Raw genomic sequence first — 17,653 nt, 5'->3', positions numbered from 1 at the left:
AGTGCAGTAGGACTGGGTTTCGTTTTCTCATACACACATTCCTTCTCACACGGACATAAAGGATTGGATGAGCTAGCCCTGCTTTTACCCTCCTCCTCTCCCTCCCACCCCCCCAAAATGCATTTTTGGGCTTGTAGTTGCAGTTTTTCTGAGTAAGGCAGGAACTACATGTCCCAGCATGCAATGCAGTAAAACATGAACTGGCTCACTCCATCACTTTTGACAAAGAGCTAGTGGGGAACTCAATCCAAGATTTCTTTTTAGATGTGCCCTGGGACTGCACTGTGGCCAAGCTTTAGGTGTACATGGGGCCTCAGCAGGACATGCTATACTCAGGTATTGGTAAATATTGCACAATGCTACAAGCACTAATTAATGTCTGTTGGTGGTTTGTTACAAGTGATGCCCAGCTGCCTATTCAGTCTGCTCATCCAAAGCCCATATCCTGACACCTCCTGGTCCAAGACTAGTAGAGAATCTAACGCCCAGCACAAGCACTGCCAAAGCATGCCAGGAATGGAGAACTGCAATCAATACATTAAATAATTTGTCTATTTTATTTACAAAACACTATTTTTTTTTCCAAAGCTCATAGAAGCACTGTGCAAAAAGAAATCCTGGAGGTACAGAAGTATGGCAGGGGCTTTTGGTCCATCTCTTGAGGAAACCCTCAGTCCTTTCAGAGGGGGTGCACTTTAGCAGCTACACAACCAGGAACTGGCCAGTCACTGTGAACACCTTCTCTCAGGCGCACAGTGGCCAGATGTACTCCACTTATCAGGACAGTTCCTTGGCTGAGTCAGCCAGTTTGGTTTCACCTTTGATTCCTTAGAATGTCTCCCTGGCTGTAAGGAGGCCGTCCAGAGCAGTAAATAAAACAAGAACTAAAAGCAGGAGTGTAGTATGTTCTAAAATGTCACTGTTCCCTCTAAGCGGTGCAGGCGTGTACACAGGTCATGAATCCTGTGCACACAGCAAAACCTAGCACGCACCAGAAATACCAATATTATTTGCATTATATGGGCTCACGCTACACAGAGCCGGACTTGGCTTATAAAAAGTTGTACAAAAAGAAAGTCTTTGCACAGCCTTTCAAAAATGTGAGGGAACATTGCCCAGGAGCCTCACTTTTTACAATAAAAATGTACATTTGGCTCCACCTTATGGTTCTTTTACACTGAAGCAGAACAGCCGTGGGCTGCCAGAGCAGGGCCGCATCGCGCTGTGTAGAATGGCTCGGCGCTCTCTGCCAGACCCTTCTGCTCCATCCCCGCTGCTATCAAAGATCGGATGCTTGTTTCCCTTTCCCCTAACTTGAGCCAGTTCTACCGGCTCAGTTATTCTCACATGCTTGGCGGTGCTTGATTCCTAGCCAATGCTGGGACAGTTGGCCTTTGTGCAAACAATATTGAAATGAACAAATGGTACCTATTTGCTCATTCAGACACTTGGGTAGGTTTGAAATCAAGTGCTGCATAGAGGAATTGTGCGCCATCATTGTTTCCTGATGAAAAAGAGGGAGACACCAAGGCTTCCTGTGTCTTGGGCCCAGTTTTCTCGTGAGGAAGAGCAGCTCACAGCAGGAAGTGAGGTTTTTGCTCTGCAGTGCTCTTATTTTTGGTTTCAAACTCCAGTTTACCCACCCACCCCAAACAAAAGTGGGCTTTCTTCCCATAGTCACAGTGCAGGGGAAGGCAATACTGGATCCTACCTTCCTTCTCCTCCTCCCTTTGTCATCCTCACCAGTAACTATAGAAAGGCTCTGCTACCTCTCCCAGCAAACACAGATACACAGCTTCCCCTCTGTCTTTTCCGTAAGTCCTTCCCCAGATGCCTTTCTATGCAGGAGTATAAGAATGTGCCGTAGCAGTAGGCAAGGGGGCAGGAGGAAGGAGCAGCATGGACTCCAGGCATCACGGGCAGCAGTAGTGCACACAGTTCTGGCCTCTCCCCTGCCCCGGTAGGGCCTGTGCCTCATAAGTCTGGAATAGGTTTGTGCTTTTTTTTTTCCCTTTTATTAATGGACTTTATTGGTGAGGGGAATGGACTATAAGGCCTCATACTCCAAGATGCCAGATCCGAGGAGAACAGCTGCAGCAAGTCCCCCTGCTCCTGCAGTGAGGTGACAGCACGTCACTGCATCCTACGCTCCGATCTCTCGCTCAGCCACAGGAGTCTTCCCTTCGTAGGGCAGGGCTGGCATCCTCTCCAGTCGACGGTGCTTTCGGATCACTGGGGGCGGGGGCTCTGCCACGAAGATTTCCTGGATGCGCTTGATGCAGACTGCAGTCGCCTCTCTGGTCTCTCGGGAAAGCTGAGAGAGGCTGAGGAAGCCATGGGGCAGGTCCTCCACCACCTCCAGTGTCACCAGTTGCCCCAGGGCCCGCAGCCGCCTGGCAAACATCACAGAGTCATCCAGCATGGGGTCCAGGGCACAAGCCTGCAGAAGGCAAGACTAAAACAATTAGTGAAGGGTCCAGAACACAAGCTTACAGACAGAGGCGGAAAACACAAAACGTGTGAGTTAGAAAGTGTGAGAGACTGTGACGCTACCTCTGAGGGGCAGAGACCTGGCACAGACTCAGGGCTTGTGAAACTTAAAAGTTGGGGCCAGGACTCTAAACTGCAGAAGGTGGGGAGGGGGCAGGAGGCCAAATTGGGGTTTTGAGACTCAGTATGGGATTCAGAGGCCAGGTCAGTATGGATTAAGAGTTACATAAGATGTGCCATGTTAGATCAGACCAATAAGTCCATTGAGCCCACCCTGTTGTCTCCAATCCAAGGCACGAGGAAGGACATGGCTGATGCCAAAGGTATGTATAATGTGGGGCCCAGAAATATGGGGCTTGATGCCATGAGGTGCAGTTGCATTTAGTAGCACATACAAGAATAAACTATCCTCCAAATCAGCTGGGACTAGGTTAAATGAGTTTCAATTCTGTCTAATTCCATAGAGGGGTTTGGTGCAGATCCAAGGAAGAAACAGCTAGGAAATGAGAGCGGAGAAGGTAGGGAGTACAAATGCTCAGAATCTATCCAACAGACTCCTTGCGTTGGAAGGCATGATGCTGAAAGAAGACATGGATAGGGTGGTTCAGTGATAATCAGGACGGGGAGGAGAATAGGCCAGGATATGCTCTCTGCAGAAAAGACAGGACAAGGTTAAAAAAAAAAAAGAGAAGTTTACGTTAGGGACAAAATAAAAGGCACAGATACCAAATGAGCAAGAAGCAGCTGAGGTGCTGTAGGTATAATCTATAGGCCACCAGCAGAAGGGGAAGAAAGATATGGACATAACTGCATGCTATCCCTTTGGATGTGCTTTTAATAGATCTATATCTCCAATCTGCATCTAGTAGAAGGGCAGCTGCACAATCAACTAGAAGCAGAGGGTACTGGAATTCTACAAGTTGTCTTTTAAGCCATTAATTGCAGAGCACAATTATGGCAAGGTGACATTGGACTTTCTACTGCCATACAGTCTGTGTGTTAAAATTGTGCACTGAAATCCAGCACACAGTTTCTTAAAGCACAGATAAAACAAATTTAATCTCCCGCTGCAGTAAGCTAATGATATGCAAATGCATTTGGAGTTAAAACATGCTCAGCATGGGCTGAATGCATATTTTAACTTCGAAGGGGAGGGGGAGTGAGGGAGCTGCCACCAGCAGTCAGGCCAGTGATGGTTGCTGATACTCAGCTGGATAAGTACCAGCAGCTAACCTCAGCCACTTACTTGGATAAGTCTGTATTTATCCAGCTATCTGGCCAGCCTTGGAAAAATCTTTTTTTTTTTTTGTCTATCTATTGCCAGATAGCAATGCTGGAAACTTTACACCACCTCTAATCAAGCATAAAGTTTCCAGCATTAAAATATGTGAGTTCAGCCAGCACACCTCTCTGAATTGGAAGGGCACACTTAATACCCTCATTAGCCCAGAATTTCCATGTGAGGGCGCTAAACTGACCACACATTTTGGAATGCTCATTTTGTAAGTTTAAAACTGCTTGCTGCACCGGCAATGAGGTTCAGGTAAACATGTGTGTTCATTCACCAGAACGCACTTTTCTGCATCAGCCTGACATACAGTATCACTGATATTATGGTACATAAGAGACAAAAGGAGTCCAGGATCACCATACTATGTAAATACTGAATCAGAACCAAATTACTAGAACAAGGGTTCTAGACCTCAAAAACGGCTAATTTTAAGAAATAATTATAGTGCCAGTAAAGCTCAACCCAATCCTTGGGCCTCCCTCAACCCCAGCAAATGGGTTTTCAGGTTGTTCCTAATGAATATGCATGAGATATATTTGCATACATTGGAGGTAGTTCATGCAAATACAATCACTTGTATATTCATTAGGGATAGCATGAAAACATGACTGGTTGGAGAGGAAAAGGAGGCCCAAAGAACAATTTGAGCACCACTGATCAACAGATACAAAAGGAACTATGGAGAACAATAAAAAGGAGCATTGGAATGGCAACAAACCATTGAGTCAGGCAGGTTACCAAGGAGAAGAGAATGGGCATTGCTATGGATCGCCAATGAAGGAGGAGAAAAAAACAGCAGCAAAAGGAAGAGCATTCAGGAAATCACACAGAAGGATGACAACAGTGGCAAGGGAAATCAGAGAAGCTCAATCAGTAAAGGCAGGGGGTAAAGGTTAAATTAGGTCTTTCCTGCTAACTTTCTTTCCTTGAGTCCTGACAGTCCAGTCCAGACATGGGATTTGTTCCTCCCAACTAGCAGATTGAGACAGAGTGACACCTTTCATCTGGTGTCCCTTTCCCCTATATCCTGATACAGCAGGGGAGGTGTCAGTAGAATCTTGCCCAAGCCAAAATGCACATCATTCCTGTAAACCTCTATACCAACAATTTAATTAGATCCAAAAAACCTCCCAAAACTAAATGACCATCTGGATAAGAGGTCATCACATGAAAGAAAAGAGTTGAAAAGGATTTGCGCAATGACCCTGCTCTTACCTCTATTTTTTCTCTTGAGACCTCATGTGATATTCCATTTGGGTGGGTTCTGGACTGGTCTGTCAGGACTCAAGGAAAGGAAGTTAACAGGTAAGACCTAATTTAACTTTCCTCATTGTCCTGCAGACCAGTCCAGATATGTGGGATATACTTAACAAGTAACTATCCTGGGTGGAAGCATCCCAGAGCTGCTTCTAGCTCTGCTGTTGCAAACATTGCCCCCTTCTTTATCTGAAGGTTTAACCTGCAATACTTTCTGAATGAATGTAAGGATGCCCATGTTGTTGCCTTACAAATATCCACTGGTGCCACTAACATTTTTCCCAAGATGCCACCTGTGCCCTAATGTTGTGTGCCCTTAGCCCTGCTGAGACTGCCTTACTTATTACATATATGCCATCATGATTGTCTATTTGATCCATCGTGCAATGGATGTCTTTGAGGCCGCCTCTCCTTTATGGGGGCCTGCAAACAAAACAAAAAGCCTGTGTGATCTACAAAAGGAATCTGTCACTTAGGTTGCGCCAGAAGGCCCTCCTGACATCCAAAAATTGCATCTTTTCCTGGCTGACATAGTCTGTCTTCCTGAATCCTGCCAGGGAGACTACCTGGTTTAGGTGGAACTCAGACATCACCTTTAGCAAAAACAAAGATACTGGCCTAATTGTGACCTTTTTCTTTGAGAAAGTGAGGTAGGGATCCCTACAAAATAAAGCTTGTAACTCTGAAATCCTCGCTGAACTTATTGCTACTAGAAAAAAACATCTTTGGAGTCAGGGCCTTTATGAAAGTTTGTCTCAAAGATTCAAACAATGCATTTTTCCAGAGTATTTAGAACCATGTTCATGGTGGAATTGTGGATTTCCTAGGCAGGCGAAGATTCTTCGCCCCTCTAAAAAAAACAGTAAACTAAGTTCAAATGCGCCACTAGAAAAGCTCCCCTAACTTGACCCCTGGAACATGTAATGGCTGCTGCTTGTACTTTTAATAAACTGACTGCCAGGCCTTTCTCAAAACATTCTTAGAAGATAGTGACTAAGTGCACTTTAAAGATTGTGTGACCTACTTCTGCCTGACATATAATATACTAAGGTTGTCAATCTTCTTCTAGCTTTCAACATAGTTGAAATTGCCTGAATATTCTCTCTTGTGTAGTCTTTTCTCAAGAGCCATGCTATAAGACAGAACAGTGTCTGCCCTCCATGACTATTGTTCCTTATTTCAGTAACTGGATGGAATAAACGACTGCTTCATGGAGCAATTGGTTCAGGAACCAATGAGAGAGGGAGCTAATTTAGATTTAATTCTTAGTGGAACACAGGATTTGGTTAAGAGAGGTAATGGTGGTGGGGCCACTTGGCAATACTGATCATAACATTTGAACTAATGACCAGAAGGGGGACAATATGTAAATCTACAGCTCTAACACTACATTTTCAAAAGGGAAACTTTGATAAAATTAGGAAAATAGAAAAAAAAACTGAAAGGTGCAGCTGCAAAGGTTAAAGTGTACAACAGGCGTGGACATTGTTTAAAAATACTGTCTTAGATGTGTAGTCCAAATGTATTCCGCACATTAAGAAAGGTGGAAGGAAGGCAAAACAATTACAGGGTAGGTTAAAAGGTGAGGTGAAAGAGGCTATTTTATCAAAAAAAAAACATCCTTCAAAAATTGGAAAAAGGATCCATCTGAAGAAAATAGGAAAAAGCATAAGCACTGTCAAGTTAAGTGTAAAACACTAATAAGGCAGGCTAAGAGAGAATTTGAAATTAAGTTGGCCATAGAGGCAAAAACTCATAATAAAAACTTTTTAAAATATATCCGAAGCAAGAAACTGTGAGGGAGTTGGTTGGACCATTGGATGACTGAAGATTTAAAGGGGAGATAAGAGTTAGGGAAGATAAGGCCATTGCAGAAAGACTAAATGAATTCTTTGCTTCTATGTTTACTAATGAGAATGTTGGAGAAGATACCAGTTCTGGAGATGGTTTTCAAGGGTGATGAGTCAGATGAAGTGAACCAAATCACTGTGAACCTGGAAGATGTAGTAGACCAGATTGACAAACTAAAGAGTAGCAAATAAGATGGACTGGATGGTATGAACCCCAGTGTTCTGAAAGAACCAAAAAAATGAAATTTCAGATCTATTAGTTAAAATGTCATAATGCCTCTGTATCACTACATGGTGAGACCACACCTTGAGTATTGTGTATAATTCTGGTCACCGCATCTCAAAAAAAAGATATGGTTCAATGGAGAAGGTACAGAGAAGGGCAATCAAAAATAACAGAGGGGATGGAACAGTTCCCCTATGAGGAAAGGCTAAAGAGGCTGTTAAGCTTGGAGAAGAGAAGGTTGAGGGAGAATATGATAGAGGTCTTTAAAATCAAGAGAGAGGTCTAGAATGGGTAAATGTGAATTGGTTATTTACTCTCTCAGATAATAGGACTAGGGGTCACTCGAAGTTAGCAAGTAGCACATATAAAACTAATCGGAGAAAATTCTTTCACTCAATGCACAATTAAGCTCTGGAATTCCTTGCTAGAGGATGTGGTTAGTGCAGTTAGTGTAGCTGGGTTTAAATAAGGTTTGGATAAGTTCTTGGAGGAGAAGTCCATTATCTGCTATTAATCAAGTTGACTTAGGAAATAGCCACTGCTATTACTGGTATCAGTAGCATGGGATCTACTTAGTGTTTGGGTACTTGCCAGATACTTGTAGCCTGGATTGGCCACAGTCTGAAACAGGATGCTGGGCTTGATGGACCCTTGGTCTGACCCAGTATGGCAATTTCTTATATTCTTAGCTCCCTGAGTGTCTCCTTCTCTTTAAGTCCGAACGTCCACATACCATAGCCACCTCGCCCAGTCTGGGGTCATCAGCATGACTTTCCTGAGTGGTCTGCGACTTTTCTTACCACCTTCACTACAATTGGCCACGGTGGAAACACATATAAAAGATAGCTTCATGGCCATCTCTGTGTCAGGGCTTCTATGCCCCAGGGCCCTGCTTCTTTCCTTCAGCTGAAAAAATCATTTGCTTTGACATTTTCACACATTGTCATTAAGTCCCAGTGTGGGCAAACCCACCTGATTACTATCTGGGAAAAAGACTTCCGTACCTAGCTCCCATTCCCCTTGATTATAAAATTATAACTTATAAAATTCTGCCTTCACATTCTCTACTCCTCTATATGCAGATAAATGTTGCAGATGAATCTCTGCCCATGCCATCAGCAACTTCATCTCCTTTGCTACTTGCTGGCTCCTTGTGCCTCCCTGTCTGCTCACATAAGATATTTACAGACAATACCACAGCAATAGCTTGACGGTCCTTCCCTTCAATCTTGGGAGGAAGTGTAGCAGTGCTAGCATGATGGCCCTGGCCTCCAGGCAGTTCAGTGGATACTTTGCCTCTCTCTGAGACCCTCACCCTGCGCTATCTGATGCTTGCAGTACACTCCCCAACCTGTCCCATTTGCATCCATTGTCACTGTGACCCATTGCGGTACCTTCAAAATGGTCCCCTTTTCCAGGTTAGTCTTGACTAGCTACCATCCCAGGCTCCTCTGGACTACTGGACGCACCAGTAGCTTCTTTTTGAAATTCAGGCTTTGGGGTGACATCTGGATAACAAACTGTTCTGTAGAGGTGGCATGTGGGCTCTTGCCCAGGGCACCACTTTGATAGCTGCTGCCATTGATCTTAGCATCTGTAAGTACTTCCGGGCTTAGGGAATTGCTACAGACATCTCTTGTACTTGTCCCTGTAAGTTGTTGATCCTTTTGACTGTCATACACATCTTCCCTGTCCTTGTACCGAACTGGGCTCCCAGGTAAGTCAGTGTGAGGGCTGCAGGTGACTCTTGGCCATGTTGACTATGCACCCCAAGGACTTCAGCATCTGTGCCACCTTGTCTGTAAACTAGCAGCTCTCCCTGACAGACTCGGCTCTAATCAGTCAGCTGTCTAGTTAAGGGTGCACCCTTACGCCGTCCCTGCCAAGAAAAGCGGCCCCTATCGCCATCACCTTTGTGAAGGTCCTTGGTGCTGTGGCTATATTGAAGGGCAACACTTTGAACTGGAAATGCCTTCCCAGCACCGCAAATCGGAAGCTCCTGCCTGATGGGGATATACAGATATGCCTGATGGGGATATACAGATATGCCTCTGACAAGTAAGTATTTTCCTTTTCTTAACCACCATTACTGATCTCAGGGTCTCCATCCGAAACTGAGGGATCTTCAGCAACTGATTGACTCCTTTTAGATCCAACACAGCCCGATAGGTACTTTCCTTGTTTGGAACCATAAAACAAATGGAATAACAGCCTTTCTACCTCTCTGCTTCTGAGACTGAAATAATTGCTTCCAACAGCAGCAATCAGTCTATGGTTGCCTGAATGGCTATTCTCTTGTGTGGGAACTTACATGGGGACATAATGAATGTTTCTCTTATGGGAGCAGCTAGCTCGAGGGTATACCCCTTTTGAACTATCTCTAAGACATATCGATCTCCTGTATTATGGGTCCACTCCTCGTAAAACGTCTGGAGGCATTGAGGAGTGGACCTCTACACCATCATTGTGCAGCCTTGGTTCTAGACATCCCTTGGGTGCCATGCTCCCAGGTGCCTTGTCTGCTACTCTGAAAGTGCTGTCCCCACCCTACTGATCTTGTCATCTAACCCTTCTGGGGCCTACTATGCATGTACTGCCTGCTGACTGTAAACTGTAGCTTTTGAAGGGTTCCTCTACTTCTGCCCCGATCTTCTTGGAGCATCTGGGGCTTTGATTCTCCAAGATCTTTTATCAACCTTTCCCAATTCCTCTCCTGCTTAACCAGGGCTTTGATGTATAACCTGACGACCAGTGTCAGCCACAAAAGGCACGCAATCATAACCATTGTGACTGCCTGCTTGGCAGATGTCCTATTTAAATCATACAGGATATCTACCTAAAAGATTGTCCCTGATTCCAGGTAGGTGGCCTCTTCTCTCCTGCCTGCTTTTCCTCTTCCACATCTGGTTCTGTATGTTGGATCCAACATGCCAGTGCTCTTGATACATACTCCCTACAGACCTCCGCTTGAGGCAAATGTCTTCTTCAATAAGGCCTCCATCTTTCTTTGTGGATCCTTTAAGGCTGATCTCCCATCTACCGAGATGGTCGTCCTCCTGGTGACTGCTAACACCGTTGGGTCCACCATGGGTATCATAAACATACTTTTCCTTCTCAGGCTGCCACAGCTTTTTCATTGCCCTTGTAATCTTCAGGGGTGAATCTGGGTTCTCTCATTTCACAGTCAGTCACTCACCATCTCCTAAATAGCTGGTTGCACTGGGAATGCCTTAGCTGGCTTCCTTATACCTGCCAGAATAGGATCTCCTTTGGACACTTCCCTGGGTTATTGCTCCATCAGCTTGAGGCTTTCATTAAGTTTGAAATAAGGGCAATCAACTCCTCCTTTCTAAACAACCTAACAGCTGACTCTTCTTTAGCTGAGGAGAGTTTCCCTTCATTCTCCTCCTCCCAGGAATCATCCTCCCCTGCATGCCGACAACAAAAACGTTGTGCTTCCTGGGGGCACATCTGACCCTGCTTCCATTCTGGGCCTTTTCCATACAGGGTCCATCAAACCTTCCCCACAGTACCTTAGGGTCCCTGGATGTCTTTCAATGCATAATATGCTTTATCCATTATTAATACAAAGTTTGTAGAGATGTCTTGTCCTTCTTCTCCCTTAGGACCCTGCATTACCAGCTCCTCCTCTCCATGCTCTACTCGGGACACGTCTGATGACATGGAAGCATGGCAGGATCATACCGCTACAGAGTTTCCAGACAAAAAAAAAATTCAGGAAACATGGCCGAACTCTTCCAGTGCTCAGGAAATGCACGCTCTGGCTAAAGTTCTGTTTTTCTCATCACCTTCCTGCAAACTACCATCACACTTGGTACTCACCTCATAGAGACATAGAAACATAGAAATGACGGCAGAAGAAGACCAAACGGCCCATCCAGTCTGCCCAGCAAGCTTCACACATTTTCTCATACTTATCTGTTTCTCTTAGCTCTTTGGTTCTATTTTCCCTTCCACCCCCACCATTAATGTAGAGAGTAGTGATGGAGCTGCATCCAAGTGAAATATCAAGCTTGATTAGTTAGGGGTAGTAGGGGAAGTAACCGCCGCAATAAGCAAGCTACAAACATGCTTATTTGTTTTACCCAGACTATGTTATTCAGCCCTTATTGGTTGTTTTTCTTCTCCCCTGCCATTGAAGCATCTACCGCATTTCCTGCCTCTCTCCATGTGCCTCGGATCCATGGGGGAGGGGGGGGGGGGAGGGGCTGGTAACAGGCCAAGTCACTGCTGCGAGCTGAGGGGGGGGGAACTGCTCTGCAAATTCCTTTTTTTACCTTATCGCTGTGCAGGTGTTCTTCAAGGGGTAAATGCAAGTCTCTAATGAGTCTGATTGCCCCGGGACAATCAGTCTCCCCAGGCTATCCATCCACCATTTCCCTTGATTCGGCCCCAGCTACCACTGGGGAAAATCAACCCTAAAAAAAGGCTGTTCCCCCACAGAGACTCCTACCATTTGCTGGAGGCAGAGACCTCCTGCTGCTTCCCCTGCTGTGCCGGGATATATAGGGAAGAGAAATGCCAGGTCAAAGGTGGCACTCTGCCTCCATCTGTTTGTTGGGAGGAACAAATCCTACATGTCTGGGCTGGTCTGAAGGATGATGAGTAACAGTTAAAAGGGGCATGGGTTTAGTTAAAGAGCAGGATAAGAAGAAAGCAGATACTTTTACTTGTAATATGTAGATGTCCCTCATCTCCCTTCTTCAGAACATATAGTTCCCAAGAAATATCCACCCTCCTCCTTTGAGATATCCTCCTCTCAGGTCTCCTCTCTCTCCCCTCCCCAGGAGAGAGAACTCCCATGGGGGTGGCTCTCTGATCCCTCTTCTCACCAGGATCCTCCCCAGGCACTCACCACGAGGTGAACAGGTGGCAATCCCCTCAGCATACTGTCAGGGGCAAGCAGCGGAGACATGAATGGGTTCTTGACAATAGGTGAGGTTTGCAGTTTCAGGTTGATCGCACTTTGATCAGAGCGCAGTGGCTGGAAGCCCTCCGGGAAATCGAGGAGAGCAACACGTTCCTCACTGTCCACCTGCTGTATAGGAGTTTTCTCCTCCCTCTTGTTCTCCTCGGGCAGGAAGAAGCTCACTCCCAGGCCCTCTGGATCTTCTTGGGCAGCCTCTGGCCTTGCAGTGCACTCCACATTGTCCATGATTCTATGCTTCCACAAGTCCTGGCAGGTTTTGCTTTTCACGGTGCCAGTGCAGCAGACAACTGGGTCCTCACTAAAGGCAGCCTCCGACACGCTCTGCCGCACGGAATCTGAAATCCAAGCATGAAGAACTGTAACATGTGTGTGGGAGGAAATCACTGCCCCAGTCTCTTCTCTCCATTCCTTGCAGCCCTGAGATGAGGTGTGTACATGTATGATCTGCAGAGTATGTGTGTGAGTAAAGAGAGAATAATTATCTAGTCTTCCTTCTGTTGCTCCATTCCTTTGGACCCTGGAAGCCTGCATGCACATGCATGCATAGTGTGTGTGTGTATGTACGAATGTGAAAGAAGAGCTGTCTTTATGCTCCTCCCCCCCATGTTCTGAGAATGGGTATCTTTGTTTACACAATGCATGTGAAGAAATTATTGTCTTTACTCTTCCTCTCATCCTCTTAAGAGTTGGGGTGTACACACGCATGTAAGCAGTTCCTGTCTCAGGCTACCTCCCCTTCTTTCCAAGTTCTTGGTGGGGGTGTGTACAGATTTATAACATCGAGGGGTCACCACATTAACATCTAGATTTGTGTTTTCCAACCCTCTCCTGGAGATGTATCTAATCAGTTTGGCTTTCAGGATAGGTCTGTATACACTGGGTCTCCACCGTATGCAGATATATCTCACAGATATTCATTATGGTTAGCCTGAAAACCATATCTCAGGGGTGACCAACCTCGGTCCTCAAGAGCCACAAACAGGCTAGGTTTTCAAGATATCCACAATGAATTTGCACGAGATAGATTTGCATAAGAACATAAGAAAATGCCATACTGGGTCAGACCAAGGGTCCATCAAGCCCAGCATCCTGTTTCCAACAGTGGCCAATCCAGGCCATAAGAACCTGGAAAGTACCCAAAAACTAAGTCTATTCCATGTTACCATTGCTAATGGCAGTGGCTATTCTCTAAGGGGCGGATTTTAAGAGCCCTGCTCGCCTAAATCCGCCCAAATCCGGGCGGATTTAGGCGAACAGGGCCCTGCGCGCCGGTGAGCCTATTTTACATAGGCCTACTGGCGCGCGCAGAGCCCCGGGACTCGCGTAAGTCCCGGGGTTTTCTGAGGGGGTGGGCGTGTCGGGGGCGGGCCCGAACCGCGCGGCGTTTTCGGGGCGTGTCGGGAGCGTTCTGGGGGCGGGCCCGGGGGCGTGGCTACGGCCCGGGGCGGTCCGGGGGCGTGGCCACGCCCTCCGGACCCGCCCCCAGGTCGCGTCCCGGCGCGCTAGCGGCCCGCTGGCACGCGGGGATTTACGTCTCCCTCCGGGAGGCGTAAATCCCCCAACAAAGGTAAGGGGGGGGGGGGGGGAAGGTGAGGGGAGGGCAAAAGAAAGTTCCCTCTGAGGCCGCTCCGATTTCGGAGCGGCCTCGGAGGGAACGGGGGTAGGCTGCGCGGCTCGGCGCGGCTCGGCTATACGGAATTGATAGCCTTGCGCGCGCCGATCCAGGATTTGCGCGGCTACGCGTGTATCTACTAAAATCCCGCGTACTTTTGCTTGCGCCTGATGCGCCAGCAAAAGTACGCCAAATCGCGCGGTTTGAAAATCTACCCCTAAGTGAACTTAATAGCAGGTAATGGGCTTCTCCTCCAAGAACTTATCCAATCCTTTTTTAAACATAGCTATACTAACTGCACTAACCACATCCTCTGGCAACAAATTCCAGAGTTTAAAAAAATATTTTGTATTTATTTACTCTCCTTGCCCTTTGTAAGTTATTATTATTTATTTTTCCAAGTTCTATTTACCTTGTTCATTGTAAGACATTATTCTATATACTGTCACTCTATTGTTGTAATGTAAACCGAAGTGATTAGTAATTTTGCTACCAGAACTTCGGTATATAAAACTGTTAAATAAAGAAATAAATAAAGAAATAAATAATTGTGCGTTGAGTAAAAAAGAACTTTCTCCGATTAGTTTTAACTGTGCCCCATGCTAACTTCATGGAGTGCCCCCTAGTCTTTCTACTATCTGAAAGAGTAAATAACTGCACTGCCACCATTGCATGCAAATCTCTCTCATGCATATTTATTGTGGGTATCCTGAAAACCTAGCCTGTTTGTGGCTCTCGAGGACCAAGGTTGGCCATCACTTCCATAATCTGTTAGGTGTGCTTACAGGAGAGGACTGGAAAACACTAATAGAGAGGCAGTCATTAAATCCTAAGCCCCTTATGGAGGAGGAGAGGAGAGAGACAGATACTGAGCACACACAGAGAGATGCAATCTGCTGAATTCCTTATCTGCATATAGCACATAGGAATCCTACGTGCCCATGTCATGCTATGTACTGGGAAAAAAAAGCTCCACTGTAGAGTGAAAAAATATCAATAGGCTAGAAAAGCATCCTACTACCTAATCATATGGACAAATGTGACTGTCAATCCAATAAATGCTCCATGAAACTAAAAATTTGGATTGACAGTCACATATCAAAATCAAAAATGATTTTTTTTTCTGGACTATAAAAAAGATTAACTTTTCGTTTATAATATGTATCCTTAATTCACATTTGTTAAGAAAATACCTTTTGAATCTTGTAAACCGTTGTGATGGCTTCACTGAATGATGGTATATAAAACTCAACAAATAAATAAATAAACATTTGATTAGGTGGTAGGGTGCTTTTCTAGCCTATGTGTATTGGGAAAAGGCAACAATCTGTTTTCCCCTCCCCCGAAATTCCCACTCACCCCTTCTTTGATAATCAGAGAATTTGTGTTTTGCTTTCCCGCTGACAGGCTTTGACAAAGCGGAGGATGTTGCCGTTCGTTACATGAATGGGTAAAGAGCACAGATTGTGGGGGCAGGAGCAAATAAAAGCATCTGAGGAAGCCACATCCATAGCACCTAATCTAGAAATGCAAGCAGCAACCAAAGGGTTCCCGTCAGATAAGCCATGTGCCAGTCATGCCAGTCACCAAACAGGAAAGCAGGGTTTGTAACACATGATTCATGGGGCAGCAACACCGTCCACCAATAGAGAAGCAGCATAATGAGGCGGTGGGACATGTGGTGAGTTGAGATGGGGTGACGTCCTACCAGAAATCAGAGTGTTAGAAAAGGCAGGCTGCTTCTCAACACGCAGGAAACACATCAGAAAGGCCAAAGGTCGCCTGAGGCACGCCCATAGGCGGGTACTCACTGCAGAGACAAGACTAAAACTGAGAGCAGAGACACATGAAGGGAGAAGGAAAAGAGGAGGAGGTTAGGGAGGAAAGGTGGAAGAATGGATGACTAGTAGTGATAACAGACTTGGGCAGCTTTGGAGGACTGGGGTCTGTTGTTTACCTGTGTTCCCTCTCCTGTTCTCCAGCAAAGAGCTGATCCAGGCAGAGGCACCCTGCCGCAGGTCCCGGAATAATAGCGCCGTGTCCCGCTTCACCAGGCTCATGGTATTCAGCTTGCATGTGTCAGAGTCCTCGGCCTGCATGGGTTCTGTACCTGTAGGGTGAGAGGACCCCAGAATATGAGAAACAGCAAGTTATGTAGACACATTGCTCCCTGCAGCTCTTCCACTCCCAACACAAATCTACATAGATGTAGCAATAATGGACATGTAAACTCACAGCCCTCAGTTTCCTGCAGCATCTCAGGAGTGGAATAGATAAACAGAGAGAAGCAGGGAAGGTTGTCAGTATGGCAAAGATGAGAGCAGAAGATAACCTGGGCAGAAAAATGAACTACCCCTTTATACTCACCCTTCTAATCACTGCGCTCGCTACCACAAGCCTGCCTAGTGGTACTAGCCCCCAATGAAATGTAACTCACGACTACAAGGAAGAGAACTCTCTCAGGGATAAGTCCCCATCCTCTGGAACTCCCTACCACTAGAGGTCAGACTCGTGCTAGACTCTTTACCTTTCCGAAGAAATTAAAAGCTTTGTAGCAGCACTTGGCCCACGGCTAGAACCCTGATCCCTGTTTTCCCTTGGCCCACAGCCTGAACTCCTGTCTGAATTCCTTCAACCAAATCTTAATTTCCAAGGATTTGGTTGAACCATACAACACCACATCTACCAGTTACTACCCTTTGTCAGCAACCTTTCACCACTGCACATCCTCAAATGTTTGACTTCAATTCTGTGCTTAGTGTAACCTGCGCAAACTTTCAATCACTAATTCGCCCTATACCTCAATTATAGCCTGCTTTTGCTGTAATATCTATCCATGATATCTTGCAGGCAAGATATTTTTGCTCTGATATTTGTCTTATACTTGCTGATTACCATGCACGAATGTACTCTAAACCTTTCTAGAGCTAAAATATGATGTGCCATGCTTTCAACTCTTCTGCCTGGAAAAGCATGATATAAATAAACAATGGAGAGAAGGTGAAAGTTTGGCTTTTTTCAGGCTCTGTGAAGAGTGGGTTATAAATACCCTGTTCACACTATACTTAATTGCAAAAAGGCTTGGACACATTACTTTTGACCATTCCTTGTGCTATTTGGACTTCCTTAAGCAGTTACTACACTTAACAGAAGGCATGGGATTACTACCCTTAACCAATAAGCCTAGATGCTTTTGATGCAACTGAAACATCATTCTCTGCTTCGAAGGAGGGGGTGGAGAAGAGGAATTTGTATTTAGATACAACCAACACAAGCCATGATGTTTTTACAATCTGGGATATTGATGCGCAGACAGTAAGGAAAAAAAAAATCCCACAGGACTGCTTCTAAGACCAAGACCATAAGCAAAGCTCATCAAGCAGCACTGACTGATACAGGGGGGTAACCTGCACGGCTGATACTACTATGGGAAGCTTGCTGGGCAGACTGAAAGGAACATTGGTCCTTTTCTGCCATCTGTGGGAGAGTCAAGAACTGTGTCTGCATCCCTTAAAGATATATGGAAAGTAGTTGTTGATATGGATTCCAAATTGACTAATGCTGTTACTCAATTATGTCAATTCTCTACAGATACAGCTAATACATTTTAGGAAGTAGATTTAAGGCTTGCCTCTCTGGAATCTAATGTTTCTGCTCAAGCTACTCTTACTTCTAACCTACAATTAGTGTCAAATGCAGGAATTAAGGACAAATTGTTTTTGTATTCTAAATGTGAATTGATTGAAAACAGACTTAGCTTTAATAATCTTCATTTGTTGAACTTTCCTCACTGTTGCTTGATTTCTGGAGAGAGTTTTTTTTAAAGAAATATGTGGTTGAAATGCTCTAATTCCTACCTAATAAGAAATTCTTGCTGTCTAGCTGTTACTATATTCCTGATAAAAAGAAGGGGGTAGATATTCAAAAGACATTTAGGCTTAAATGGAATATTGAGCTTCTTATCGGGCTATAATTT

General features: G+C 45.3%; 1 protein-coding gene across 5 annotated transcripts in view; it reads right to left on the bottom strand.

The window, feature by feature from the left end:
• Window positions 1-538: 538 nt before the first annotated feature.
• The window catches only part of LIPE (lipase E, hormone sensitive type), a 62,833-nt gene continuing 45,718 nt past the window's right edge, over window positions 539-17,653 (bottom strand). For 4 of the 5 annotated variants that reach the window (XM_029576784.1, XM_029576787.1, XM_029576788.1 and 1 more), the window contains exons 8-11: window positions 15,635-15,787; window positions 15,386-15,487; window positions 11,991-12,400; window positions 539-2,440 (exon numbers count right to left, since the gene is read on the bottom strand). In XM_029576784.1, the coding sequence (XP_029432644.1) occupies window positions 2,144-2,440; window positions 11,991-12,400; window positions 15,386-15,487; window positions 15,635-15,787 (962 nt within the window). In that variant the 3' untranslated portion in view covers window positions 539-2,143. The remainder of the gene's footprint in view (window positions 2,441-11,990; window positions 12,401-15,385; window positions 15,488-15,634; window positions 15,788-17,653) is intronic. The other variant, XM_029576785.1, reaches the window with a different exon arrangement.

This window comes from Rhinatrema bivittatum, chromosome 14, assembly GCF_901001135.1.
Source record: "Rhinatrema bivittatum chromosome 14, aRhiBiv1.1, whole genome shotgun sequence".
Classification (NCBI taxonomy): Eukaryota; Metazoa; Chordata; class Amphibia; order Gymnophiona; family Rhinatrematidae; genus Rhinatrema; species Rhinatrema bivittatum.
The sequence above is the reverse complement of the archived record's forward strand: the minus strand, read 5'-3'. Positions and strand labels throughout refer to the sequence as shown.